The sequence below is a fragment of the Mustela nigripes genome, chromosome 15 (assembly GCF_022355385.1).
Source record: "Mustela nigripes isolate SB6536 chromosome 15, MUSNIG.SB6536, whole genome shotgun sequence".
Lineage (NCBI taxonomy): Eukaryota > Metazoa > Chordata > Mammalia > Carnivora > Mustelidae > Mustela > Mustela nigripes.
Window position 1 is genome coordinate 14007962 of NC_081571.1, and position 14650 is coordinate 14022611.

The following is a 14650-nucleotide window of genomic DNA, read 5'->3' on the forward strand; positions in this document are numbered from 1 at the left end:
AGCCCATGTGTTTTATCAGTAACAAGTTCAGCGGCATGGAATTTTTAAAATTCATTTTCAAACTTACCAGTCTTTTTGAATCAAGAGTCATCATCCCGCAATTCAGAGCAGACCGTCTGTGTTTTGTGATTCACAGTTGGAATTCCTGTTGTTTTTATTTGGTCTTTGTGAATTAACACATGTGGCATCTCTCTCCATCCAGGAGATCTATGAGTCCCTAGTTTACCTCAGTTTACTTTAGCTGCAGCTGCTCCAGAAGATGGCTGCCTTTGCATTTGAAGTGCACCAAAACAGCATGAGTATGATCATCTCAAACATATACCCTCCAAGTAGAGCAAAAATCTTTCTGCTGGTTTTCTAGTAGTGTGCCAACAAACAGTGACAGAAACATAATTTTAGGTTCGTAGGTTTGACCTAAAGTCTTTTGCCTTTTAAATTACTTTCTCATACTAATGTAGATAGCAAGCCGTGCTAAGTTCTCTCAAAGACTGATTGTTTAATGCAACTATAATGGGTTTTTCTTTTTATCGTGAACACATTATCTCTTACAGAGAATGAACATTGGTTTACGGGCCTTCTTAGTAATAGCGGATAGCTTGCAGCAGAAAGATGGTGAGCCTCCCATGCCAGTGACAGGAGCTGTTCTCCCTTCAGGAAACACATTGAGAGTGAAGAAAACGTATCTGAGTAAAACGCTAACTGAAGAAGAAGCCAAAATGATAGGTGGGTCTCAAAGTTTTGTTAGAGCTGGGCCTTGTGAAGTCCTTATAATGACCAGAGGATCATTACCCTCAGTGAGATACACTGTTAAAAAAATTTAATAGAAGTAACTGGTAGGACATTCCAACATTGTTTTGATTGATTCATGCTGTGCTTTGTTTTACTGCCCTTTAAACTTCCTGGAACTTCCTGGTAAACATTTTGCCATTTAAATGTTAGACTTTTATCTTTGGTCTTTTCAAATTCCTAATATTGATTATCTACATTTTACAGTAAATTTCTAAGCCATCTGTATCCTTTGGTAGATAATCCTGTTTATAAAGCAACCATATAAATATTCATTTGTTAGTTTGTTCATTTTTTATAGTTCCTTTCCTTTTTTTTTTTTTTCAGCAAAATTAGTTTAATCTGTGTTTTAAACATTCCAGATCCCACACACTCCAGGTTATATTGTGGGTTTAGCCTACATGAGATTATTTTTTTTTTTTTAGTTCAGCTATTTTAACCCAAAGAGATGATTTCTTCCTTGTTGAATCCCTGAATTTAGAAACCTACTACAACCTTTGTTAAAATAATTTTTATGTCAAAGACCCTAGGGAAATTTGAGGAGACTTCTTCACTTTAAAATATTTATCTTTAATTAGGAAATGCTCAAATGAGTTCAGACAGATTTAATGGATGAGAAATAATCATTAACAATTATTTCATTGGAGTACAAATTTTAAATACAGAATAATTTGTTTTTCATTTGTATTACACACATAAATATATAAAATGCATATATGTATGTGAACTACATAGGCTATACATGTCTTTCATAGTAGAACACTGACACTGTAATTAGTGAGAACAGTAAAAATACTATAACTAAAATATACTTTCTTTCATTTTAAAATTTATTCTATGAAGTCATTTTTATCTTAGTAAAAAACATCCACACATATGTTTCAGAGAATAATAGTTATTATAATCTGAACCCCAAGTGAGAATTAATTTTTATTTATATAATCAATAACGGTGGTGAATTTTCTTGTACTACTCAAAAACATAAAAATTCAAAAGTCAACCTTTTTATTCCCTCTTCATTTTAACTCTTCTAGAAAATTTTTCCATCTGAAGAATTAGAATTTCTATTTATTAAATTCAAGTGATTATTTGGTGCATATCCACCAAGTCCAGGACACTATGCTAAGAAAAGGGATTGAATTAGGATCGCTTAATGAAATCATTGACCCATAGATGGTCTTCAGTAAAAACATGTCATAAAGGATGAACAAACTAGGATTTCATTCCTTGATGGATTTAGTCAAAGATGTAACTACAATGCATGTTTTCCAGGCATGTCACTATATTACTCTCAAGTACGAAAAGCCGTGGACAACATTTTAAGGCACCTTGATAAAGAAGTAGGAAGGTGTATGATGCTAACAAATGTTCAGATGCTAAACAAAGAACCCGAAGACATGATCACGTGAGTACAGTGAGGACAATGTTGCTAATTAGCCAGAATGTACCAGCAGAGATTTCTCTCATTTATTCTTCCCACATATTCTGTATTTGTTCTCCTCTTCCTAGCATCAGAGTTCTATGAAGTATTAAGGATAGTAAAAATGTCCTTTGACAGTATTTTACTAACTCAAAAAATAAGGTCAAACCTGAGATTGATCTATTTCACATATGTCTCAAGTACCATTGGACCAGTAAGTTAGAAAATGGACCCCAAGTCTCTTTCACTGGTCCACACTTTCTAGAAGGGAGATTTTGCTCCTGAGCTCTGTCACTATCTGTGTGCTATGGTGATTTCCCCACTTTACAGACATTCTATCTTTATAAGTCAAATTCGCTTGTGTCTAGTGACTGTTCCTGAACTGTGAGAGTTAAATGTGCCTAATAATCTCTATGCAACCGTGTCATAGCAATACTGGATCTTAAAAAGAAAAAAATTGTAGTTTTGAATGTAGAAATCAGATGTTCTTAGCCAAAATCTAAGATGTAGCTTTGTAATTAGAGCTCTGCAGAAGAGACTCCTATAACTTGAATTTGCTGTTTTGGATTAATGATGGCAGGAACTAGGATTAGGTGATAAATTTACATTTTAAAAGACTTCAGACTTTGTTGTTGAACTATGAATTAAGTTATATTCGGCTCCTGTGGCATAATTTCCCTAAAATGTAATGGGGAACCTTTCCTTTCTTCCTCAGCATCTCTGGTTCCAAAAACCACAGTTAGTTGAAAGGTTGTACCTATACAGGGAAATTCAAATTGTGGGTGTGTATTTTTATTACAATGGCAGCATGTGAAAAATGCAATAATACATGATAAGACAAAGGAAAACATACAAAATTATTTTAAATGCATATTTAGCGGTATATAAAATTAAAAGGTAAACCCCTCCTCAGAGGTCTACTTGATATCTGCGACTATTCCTTGACTCAGTGTGATTCCTTCCAGAATTTTCCATTTGTCACAATATGTGTACACAATATATATACACAATATTTGTACACAAATATATGTACATGTGCATTTGTTGTGCAAAAATGGGATTTTACAATGCATATTATCCTGCAGCTTGCCATTCATTTGCTTTAAATGATCACATTTAAATAAATCACAAAAATTAAAGTTGACAAAGATGAATCCCATTATATGTATTGTCTCCATCTCCAGTTCTTACCTCACATATTGCCAGATTGTCAATCAAATTTTAACCCCATTAGTAGATACTAATACTAAATACTAATACTAAAGCAATTTTCAACTGATAATATAAAAAATATAAGAAATGTTTTTAAAACTTCTGCATTGTAGTTGTTTCCTCTAAAATTAGTAAAGAAAGGCTTTTAAAGGAAAACGATATTTACGATCAAGAGATCATATGAGAGGGTAGTTGGGTTATGGAGAGTTACAGTAGTTGGGGAGAGTATGTGCTATGGTGAGTGCTGTGAAATGTGTAAGCCTGATGATTCACAGACTTGTACCCCTGGGGTAAATAATACATTATATGTTAATAAAAATAACTTTTAAAAATGGGGGGAAAAAGAGGTCATACAATAGGGTCAGGACCAAAACAATATATTCAAACTTTTTTTTAAAATTTTAACCAATACCTTGAACTTTTTCTAAGACGATTCTTTACTTTTCCCTATTCATCTTAAGACCCCCAAATGGGACTAGGAATACTTTCCTTGCTACATTTTAAGGTGGATGCCTGAGTGGAGAATAACTCATTGCTACATTTCCCAACGACAAAAAGAAACATTAGAGAATCATAAGCATTTGGGAGGAGACAGTTGAGGTCCACACTATGCTAACGGAAATCATCTTTGGAGTTGATAGTCAATCCTTCACTTTCCCATATCCTGCTTAGGGTATAAACTTGAATGTTAGCATTTTATGTTTGCACCATTTCCATTCTTCATCCCCTTTGTGGCACATGCTAGCAAATAATAACAGTATCTGTTCATAAAAATTCTGCTATTGGGGGTTCACTTCCTGTAAAAGCCCAGAGAGGAGAGCCTGGGTGACTCAGTTAAGTGTCTGACTCATCTCAGGGTTGTAAGATCAAGCTATGCCTGCAACTCTGCACTCAGCGGGGAGTCTGCTTGAGATTTTCTCTCTCCCTCTACTCGTCCCCCACCTGTTCATATGCACACACACTCTCTCTCTAAGATAAATAAATAAATCTTTAAAAGCCCAGAGGGCAAGGACTACAGTAGTAAAAGGAAATAATGCACCCATGAGAGTTTCTAATCTAGGCTCATTTTATCAGCCTGGAAGCCTGGCAGAATTTGCCTTACAAATTCAGGTCAATGGGGTCACCTGTTTTCCAACAAATAATGCCAGCTGCTTAAAACATCTGGTGAGCAAGCTAGGAGAACTATTGAAACAACTCACCATGTTGCAAATGAACAATTAGGAGCCATCCCTAGGTTCTAACTCTGTACAGCTATTTGGGGTGTCACCTGAAAACCTCTCGTTTCTTCAGCTGATTATAGACCAGTGTGCAGTGGTCCCTTCTCCAGTCCTCGTGCACTCCATGCCAAAAGGACTATGGAAAAGGAGAGAAGATAATCCTATAACTTTCTGCAAAAACAGAGTATTTGAGAAGTCAACATATATGTGTTATTTTTCACATAAGCAGTTTTGTATGCATTCCTAACAAAGTTAAAGCCATGCTAAAAAGCAGAATTGCCATCTGGTTATAGAGAGGGCAGATTCCAATTGCTGTGTTTCTATTCTGACCACAGTTACTATTCCAAGAAAGAATGACTTTATCCTACTTTGCATTTTCATCATTGTCTTTGTGTCCTACAATAGCGTTAATTTCATGACAGTTTTATATTTATTCTCAGAAGACTGAATTATCAGAATTTAAATATGTTGTTATATTTCACCACTTAGGTTCTTGGAAGGATATGATGGGTAGTATAGTTTTTCTTGATAAAATATGTGGATAAGGGTCAGTTACCTATTTGAACTACTAAAAATCGAAACAATTTGTCATAAAATGTAGCAGTCCTTCAGATTTTACAACAGAATGTACAAGATATTAGTTATCTTGGCTTCAAGCATTCATATTCCCAAGGCGATGAAAAGAGGGAAGGAATCTCCATAGAGGTCAGGCTCATCAGAATAATTTTAAAACTCAGAATTGTGTGCAAAACTATATACATTTCAGGATTTTACTTGACATTACGAAAGACTTATTTTTGGAAGCACTTAATTTTTTAAATGACAGCAGGGACTCCAGAGGACAAGCATAACTCACTAGGGAGAGAAGCTTCCAGATGTCATGCTTGTTAGAGGCACCATTCCTTGTATCCACTAAAATCCTATTTTTAAATGCTGAGTATAGAAATGATTGCACTGTATTTGTCCCCCGCGGGTGCATTTAGGCATGTCAGTGAATTCAGTGGTTTAAGTGCAGTCCATAGGGACCAAACCCCAGGGAAGCTGGCTGAATGGCAAACTGTATGGTAGAATACTGTTGACACTGGCATTTCTCCTTTTGGATATATACCTCTAAGATTCAAATCTCTGTACATTCTCTTAGACCTGGCCATTGTTCTAAAGGTCATAAACTTTGAGAATAATATACAGCAAACACCATGCAGTGATTCAGAAGTTGTCGATTCTAGTCTTTTTTCACATATTTGGTTGATTTTTAAAAAAAAACTTTTGCAGCCTTTATCCTATGTTTGTTTTCAAATTCTAGGGGTGAGAGAAAGCCAAAAATAGATCTTTTCAGGACCTGTGTTGCTGCTATCCCCCGACTGCTTCCTGATGGGATGTCAAAACTTGAACTCATTGACTTGCTGGCCAGGTGAGAACTGTGGGTGTATTTGATTAAATGGATTGTAATCCTTTGTCATGATTCCTTAAAAGAAAAAAAGAATTATTATTAAAAATTGACAAATATTTACTAAATGAGGCATTATTCTAGGTACTATGTATAAGCAAGGAGGAATTTAAAAAGTGTATGTTTTTCTCCCCCTGTTCAAGGGGGCTTAAAATCCAATGTAGAAGCAAATACACAAGCACATAAGGTAACTGGCAATCCAAGGCCTGAAACTGTACAAACTAATGGCACAAACAGTGTGATATGGGAGTGAGTTCAGTGGGTAGTGGGATTACTGGGGACTGAGGAGGTCAGCAGATCAGTCCTGGGAGAAAGTGAATCTTGAGATAGGGCTCAGGAAGGAAAAGCATGCCATGAAACACAGAGGTGGGGCCAGGAAATGAGATAAATGTGCCTGGAGAAGGGTTCATGCAGGGTCCGATTCCCAGTCTGACACCCACAGACCCCCGGGGCACCCAGAAGTTAGGAAATGGGGATCCTTAGCTAATTTTAGTGCTTCAGAAAGCTGCCCGAAGTCGTATATGTATCACTCTCCCAACGTTGTCCGTGAGAATGGGCAGTCCAACTAGAACCTCAAGTTAATTTGTTTTAAGTGAAATTATGTTGTTACAGTGAAGTAAGTGTCCTATTTCTCATGTTGATAAGTTCCAGTTGACAGTTATGTGTGTCTTTAATTTTAAAATCAAAAGTGACATTATGTAACAGCAATTTAGAACATGACATCCTTAGAAACATGGGTGTTTGAATGGAATGGAATGAAGAACAAAATCACCCTTAATGTGGAAAAAAAGAGAGAGAAAGGGAAGAAAAAGAAAGGAAGGGAGGAAAAGAGGGAGGGAAGGGGGGAGGAAGGAAAGGAGACGGAATTTAGAAAGTCAATGAAATAAGACCTAGAAAGAAGACTGGGGAGGTAGGGGCACCTGGGTGGCTCAGTCCGTTAAGCCTCTGCCTTCAGCTCAGGTCATGATCCCAGGGTCCTGGGATGGAGTTCCATATTGGGCTCCCTGCTCAGCTTCTCCCTCTGCCCCCTGGTGCTCTCCCTGCTTGTGTTCTCTCTCTCTCTCTGACATTTAATAAATAAAATCTTAAAAAAAAAAAGAAAAGAAAAGAAAAGAAAAAGACTGGAGAGGTAGATTTTCAGCTAATCTTTTCTATTAGCTGAGGCATTTGGACTGATGCAGTATTAAGAGAGAGAATAATGTGATAAAAAATATTTTAGGCTCTTAATCTGATAATGGTAGAATAGAGGAAAGCCAAGAGAAGGATAACAAATATTAATGCATTACGCATTACTTTGCATACCCACATTTGCTAGCCCTTTTTGGAGAGCACCTTTTCCATCAGTATCCAAATGGAATAACCCAAGCCCTGGTCCCACGTGACTGCAAACCACCAGTGGCCACCCCATGGCTTCCGAGTATCTCCACGGAGCACCACACTCCTGGTCATTGTGGTCATCATGCCTTCTGCGCTGGACGGCCAGTTTGGATTCCTGTTGATCACTCTCTCTGGTCCGTTAATGTCATTTGTAGCCTACTGCCCTCCAAGCGTAGACACAGCTGCCCCTTTCTTCCTGCCAGTCACTGCCGGCACAGGACAGGGCTGGCTTGTGAGGATGACTGGAGAGCCATTACTTTGAAAGCCACTGTTGGAAGCCCTGGTGCTCTCTGACCACAGCCATCCACCTTCTTGCTGGCTTTGGTCACTGCTACGTGTAACCTCTCCTTTCCTGTCATCAGCAACCTCCATTCTGTGCGTCCTTCTCTGTTCCATTCCATGTTTAGGACATATTTTAGGATTTTGAAGTTAAATGATTGGCAGCCTAGGTTGCTAATTTGCCTCAGGCTGACAACCAGAATGTGAGCAAAGAACACAATCATTGGAAGTAGGGAAGCAGCGGAAAAGAGGGAACCATAAGCCCGGATCACAAAGGGCCTTCCAGCGCTGGGCAAGAGGACCTAAGGAGGAATGAAGGGTAGATTCCCAAAGGATAAGAAAAAAGGTTATTTGGGAGTGAGAGAACCTCAGGAAGAAGAGGCTAAGATCCTATACTATTGAGTCTCCCAAGATGCTGGCAAAGCCAGAGAGTAAGAAATGCTGAGAGGCAGGTGTCAGGTGCCAAGGTGAAGAGCAGCCTGTCGCTGAGCCAGGGGTGACAGGGGAGGGGCTGGGTGAGTCCGAGTCTAGTGTGCACAGAGGAGGGGATGCTGAGTGAAAGGGTTGGACATGGCAGTGAGAAATTAATGGACAGAAGACTGCTCCTCATGGCCTCTGAGCCACCAGAGAATGGCAGAACACCATCTAGGAGATTTGGAGGAAATAGCAAAATCTGGGAATGAAATAGAATCATTTGGAAATCCTGAATTTTGCCTCCCTGCTTTTGTTACTTCCTAACCATGTGATCTAGGCAAATTATTTAAGCCTTCAGAGTTTTTTCCCTGATAAAATTGGAATAATACTGGGGCACTGGGTGCCTCAGTCCTTAAGTGTCTCCCTTCAGGTCAGGTCATGATCCCGGGGTCCTGGTGAATTGGGCTCTGACTCCGCAGGGAGTTGGCTTCTCCCTCTCCCTCTGCCCTTCCCCCTTGCTCCTGCTTTCCCTCGGTCACTCTCTCTCTCCCTCTCAAGTAAAGAAATAAAATCTTTTTAAATAATTGGAATAATATCGCCTATTTCATAAGATTGTGGAGAGGGCTACGTGTCACAGATGTGCGCTTTGGTTAATCCAGGGAAAATGTGTCAGCAGGGGAAAAGTTATCGGTTAAATTGAAGCAGAAGGAAAGTTTGCTGATGTCAGTGAAGTTTTAATTGGGGATGATTATGTGTACTAGGCCTTTGAAATACTGAGTTTTCTAAATGTCACGCACATTCAGGTACAGTCTGTGACACTATTTTGCTGTGACTGTATGGGAGATTCTTACTTCTGGATCACTCTGATCACCGAATCCAGTGACGCCTGGATCTGCAGAAGACCCTGGTGCCAGGCATGCCAAAGGGAATTCTGTTAGACATGGTTGGAATGTCCATACTATTTATGGTGCATCGTGTTTATTATTATGTACATTCTTACAAAGCTCAAAGCAATGGGGACTGTTTTTATGAGGGGAAAGAGCAAATAAACATTCTTGAGGGTTCAAGGCTTAGAAATCAAGAAAATGACTGTGCTTGTATGGCAAGCCTGTGAAGAGACCTTTTCCATAAACTTTAGAAGCCGGAGGCTGTTCTCCTCAAGGAAGAGATAATGGAGGGCTCGACCTACACCCTGGGTCCTGTTAACCTGTGAGAAAATGAGTCCCTAGATCCCCTTGAGAGGGTCCGAGGACAAAATGGAGAAATTCAACAGCAGTAAATGTGGGTTTCCAGCCTGTAGTATTCTTTACACTGTGGGGACATAGTGCATTCCTGTTTGGACCGAGTTGACTCTTGAGGCAATATACAGTCTAGTCAGAGAGGTATGAGACCTTTTAGTTCAGATGCTTCATGGTTACATCCTGCAGTACATTGTTACTGCAGAAAAACTTGGTTTTCTTTATTTTTTCTTAAAGATTTTATTTGAGAGAAAAAGAAAAGGCACAAGCGGGGAGAGGGGCAGAGGGAGAGGGAGAAGCAGACTCTGTTGAGCAGGGAGCCCAACGCGGAGCTCTGTCCCAGAACCCCAGGATCATGACTTGCACCGAAAGCAGATGTTTCACTGACTGAGCCACCCAAGTGCTCCTTGGTTTTCTTTATAACTGGCAAAATAAAACCAACATTCATGTCAGTTCTCTGTCCCCATCCCCCAGCTCCGTCCCCTGAATAAGGAGGGGATCTGTCCCCCAAGGCCCCTTCCCAGCATTTCAGGTAATGGCTCAATGTCACAGACACTCTAGCCTCAGACTCCTGTTAGTGTGTTTAGCATGACATTGTTGGATGGAATGAAATGGCAAACCCCTTTCTCCACGCTACTACATTTCTGATGTTTTGTGTATTGCCCCGCCCACTTCTAATGGCAGCGTGTGAGCAATCTTTCTCCTTAGGCTCCATGGAGGCTCCATAGGCCCTCCTGACATCACAATAAGATCCCTGGGGAGGATTTCCTTCCTGCTCTCACAGAGCCTCCCCTTCCCAGTTGTGGGTGCTCACGAGGTTTTCCACATAGAAGGGAGGTTACTTGTGTCTTTGGGCGTAGGTATCATTTTTCTCTGACTGACCTCCCAGATGTTTCCTGCTCTGTCCCTTGACCACAGGAAGGACGTCTCCCTCAACAGTCTACAGGCTCCCGTCCTCTGTCGCTTCCCACAGCACTACCTATGCATGGAGGGGTTGCTGTTCCGTGTCTGCCCTCCTCTTTCCATAACTGGTCATGAGGTTGTGAGAATCACATAAATCACTTCACAGAGTGCCTAGAACACAGTAAGCTCTCAGCAAATGTTAGTTATTATTTTTAGGCATCTTTACATTTGAATAACAGATGATGCCTTGATGTACAATGCGTTTTCATGCACAGTATGTTAAGAAAGCTGGGCACATATTTATTCCTATTTTCGGAGAAGGAGATTTGAACTTCAGAAGAGGAAAGTCGGTTGCCCAAATGTACAGAATTTTCCTGCCGCCAAATGGCAGTGAGAAATGTCATTGGTTAGATTCAAAATGGGAGATAAACACTTTTTATGCAGTGTTTCCTTATAACTTGTGGCAATTTATGACATAGTGCATACAGAATTCCACAGTCTTCTGTGGTACCCGAAAAATATTTGCCATTTGCCATTTACCATTTGCTTTTCAGTCTAGGTCTGTACAGTGGAAGGTGACTGGTTGTTCTGAGTGGCTTACTGAGAACTATAGTCTCAGTGCGTATATTGCTGCAATAAACCACTTTTCAATGTATTTTATTTTAATTGAGATACAGCTCAGAGCACTGTATGTAGATGGATGTTCACTCTTTGAGACCTGCAGAGAAGACATTCCAACCACTTCTGGTGAACTATTCCAAAGGCTAACCATCCACCTGTCAGCAGGTCCCTCCTTTTGGAAACCGTTGTCTCCTGGGCTTCACTTTAAACCCTTTTCTCCCTCTGCTGCCCTTGGTGATACTCTAGGGCAGCTGGTTCCTTACCTCTTCCTAATAACCTTTTGTTTATCCTGCAACAGTCCAGAAAGGGCTGTTTCTCCTGATGGATCTTTTTCTTCTGATCATGGTCCTGGATTTGGTCTGTGAATTTGAAGTCACTCCCTTCTGATTCGTGCACCTCACACTATAAAATTATTCAGATGTACTAAGCAGCTCCCATGTGACTCTGAAGCTCACCTTTATGAAAGTGCTTTCCACTGAGAGTCCTCTACAGAGGCTTGTTCCTAAAATATTCAGGATCATAGATAGCTTTAAGTATAATAAATAGAAATGACAAACTTAAGATGGAAAGATGACTTCAAGTGGGTTTTTTTTTCCCATAAACTAGCATTTTTGTTTGTTTGCTTTATAAACTAGTATTTTTAAGCCATGGCTGCAGAATGACTCAAGGGTGCATCTACTGCTTTCCCCCAAAGGGGTGGGCTTCAGGCCCTTTACCCAAGCTTCAACTCAGATTTTGTGCTGTACTTAAAACTTGCGGGGGGAAAAATAGAGCTGCTGATTAAAACACAAAGTTTGTAAATTCCTGCCATAGACAGTCCTTAATTGGAAGCTCAAGGTAAAGGCCTCTAGGTTTTCCTCCAGCAACTGTAATGCCTTCCCTGTAAGAGCTCTAGACTTAGTGGGCTAGGTCTAACCTGAAGAATCAGCTAATCATGTTATTCCCCTATATCTTTCAAGATACAGCTCATTTTTTCTAATAATATCTACCAGTTACTAAGTGCTTGCTACACACTCAGTGTGGTGTTATACACTGTATGTGGGTCATCTTCATGAACCACACAACAAGTTTGTGAAATATAAGTACAATAATTGTCCCCAAATGAGGCTCTGAGGCTGAGAGAGAGTGACTAACTAGCACAGGGTCCCACAGTTAGATCATCCTTCTCGGCATCTTCCTAGAACATCACTTGCTTTTGGGACAGGAAATATGTTTTTCCTGACTTGATATGTATCTGCTCATTAACAAGTTTTTGCCTGGTTTCTAAGTGTCAGATTTGGACCAATTAGTGTGCTTTATGCTTTAGAGAATAAGAAAGGTATTTGTTTTTCAAGTTTTGAAATCATGTTTATTCAAAAACATAGGACTGTACCAGACTTGTTTCGATTAAGGGTTAGAAGTCATTGGCTGGCATCCTGGACTTTGAGGATGTTCCTATACAGTCTGGGTCCAAGTGTTTTCTTCTCTTCGCTGAGGATACTATCTGCCCTCTTTGGGGGGGCCCCTAGTGACTCAGCCATTTTCTTCTCTGACATTGAACGCCTCCGGGCTGCTGAGTGCTGGAAACTCTACATCCTCAGTGTCTTTGATCTGTCTTCCTTTCTCACTACTTCTCTACCTTGGGTCAGCCACCCACCTGGCCCCCACCTATTGTCTGACACTATAGTGACCTTCTAGCTGGTCTCTGCCCCTACTCTGGTTGCTTCTCCAAGGCATTCTCCATATTCCTGCCTAACTTTTTTTTTTCCCCAGGTGTGAAGCTAATCATGTTATTCCCCTATATCTTTCAAGATACAGCTCATTTTTTCTAATAATATCTACCAGTTACTAAGTGCTTGCTACACACTCAGTGTAGTGTTATACACTGTATGTGGGTCATCTTCATGAACCACACAAGTTTGTGAAATATAAGTACAATAATTGTCCCCAAATGAGGCTCTGAGGCTGAGAGAGATTGACTAACTAGCACAGGGTCCCACAGTTAGTAAGCAACAAGTGGCAAGACACTGAGCTGGATATGCTGATTACAGAACACACACCATTAACCCCTTCCCTGCTGTATTGTTTCCCTGGGTGGACTGTAGACCCTTCCCTGAGCTCCTCCTGCTTCCTCTCCAGCATCATCTCCCCCCCTCGCTCCTGTAAGCACCCCACCCAATAGACACGGCCATACTGAACTCTGTATCTGAAGGGTTGTGTGTCTGAATCTGAGGAGATCTCAAAAATATTTGTTTCTTAAGTAAATGAATAAAAGAATCTATAAAACATGTTAGCTGATGGCTCATACCAGTGTCAAGATTTAATTTTATTACAGTATTCTAGGTTATACCACCAATACCCTGGTATTCTTCAGCTGACTCTGATTTTCTCAACCTTGACGCTGTAGACATTTTGGTCTAGATAATTCTTTGTTGTAGGGAGTTGTCCTGTGCATTTTAGGATGCTTAGCCACATCTGTAGGTTCCACCTATTAGAGAGATGCTGATAGCCCTCTCTGAGTTGTGATGATCATTAATGTCTCTAGACATTACCAAATACCCCTTGGTGGAACGAGACCAATTATGGACCATTGATCTAAGCCTTACTTTCTCATTCTCCCTGAACTTCTGGGTGAGTCCCTTAGATTCCGTGGTACTCAGTTTTCTTATCCTTAAAAGTAATAGGGTTTAGGGTGGCTGGGTTACAGACACTGGGAAGGGTTTGTGCTATGGTGAACGCTGTGAATTCTGTAAGACTGATGATTCACAGACCTGTACCCCTGAAGCAAGTAACACATTATATGTTAATTTAAAAAAGTAAAAGGGTTTGATACTAATTTATTCTGTAGTCAACATTGTATTTAAAAGGATTCAGATTAAAAAAAAAAAAAAAAAAGGAGGGGCGCCTGGGTGGCTCAGTGGGTTAAGCCGCTGCCTTCGGCTCAGGTCATGATCTCAGGGTCCTGGGATCGAGTCCCACATCGGGCTCTCTGCTCAGCAGGGAGCCTGCTTCCTCCTCTCTCTCTGCCTGCCTCTCTGCCTACTTGTGATCTCTGTCTGTCAAATAAATAAATAAAATCTTAAAAAAAAAAAATTTAAAAAAAAAAAAGGATTCAGATATAGGTGAATGCCAGGTAATATTTTAGATTCCATCCTGAAACAGTAAAAGGACATTAGTGAAAAACTGGTGAAATCAGAATAAAATCTGTGGTTTAGTTAATAGCTTTGTACCCAGGTTAATTCCTTAACTCTGATAAAGGTATGCTGGTTCTATCAGGTGTCAACACAAGGGGAGCTGAATGAAGAGCAGGTGACAGGGTGACCCACTTTTAGACATGGATAAAAGCAGAGAACTATATTTGTTCTGTCACAAATCTGGAAGAAACATTAATAAACTAAAGGCTTTATTGTCTTTTACTCCCTTCACAGGCTCTCTATTCATATGGACGATGAGCTGCGACATATTGCACAGAATTCTCTTCAGGGTTTACTTGTGGACTTCTCAGACTGGAGAGAAGATGTACTGTTTGGCTTTACTAACTTCCTTCTCCGGGAAGTCAACGACATGCATCACACCCTCCTTGATTCATCCCTGAAGTTACTGCTCCAGCTGCTCACCCAGTGGAAACTGGTCATACAAACTCAAGGAAAAGTCTACGAACAAGGCAACAAGATCAGAAATTCAGAGGTGATTTTAACACTCTTCCCACTGATTTATATTCTGCAATATAGTATTTGTGTGAATAAGCTGCAGCTTG

General features: G+C 40.1%; 1 protein-coding gene across 4 annotated transcripts in view; it reads left to right on the top strand.

Annotated features, from left to right (window-relative positions):
- Positions 1–14650, top strand: part of FRY (FRY microtubule binding protein) — a 439393-nt gene that overhangs the window by 305206 nt on the left and 119537 nt on the right. For all 4 annotated transcript variants that reach the window (XM_059378057.1, XM_059378054.1, XM_059378056.1 and 1 more), the window contains 4 exons: positions 552–723; positions 2059–2191; positions 5939–6046; positions 14322–14580. In XM_059378057.1, the coding sequence (XP_059234040.1) occupies positions 552–723; positions 2059–2191; positions 5939–6046; positions 14322–14580 (672 nt within the window). The remainder of the gene's footprint in view (positions 1–551; positions 724–2058; positions 2192–5938; positions 6047–14321; positions 14581–14650) is intronic.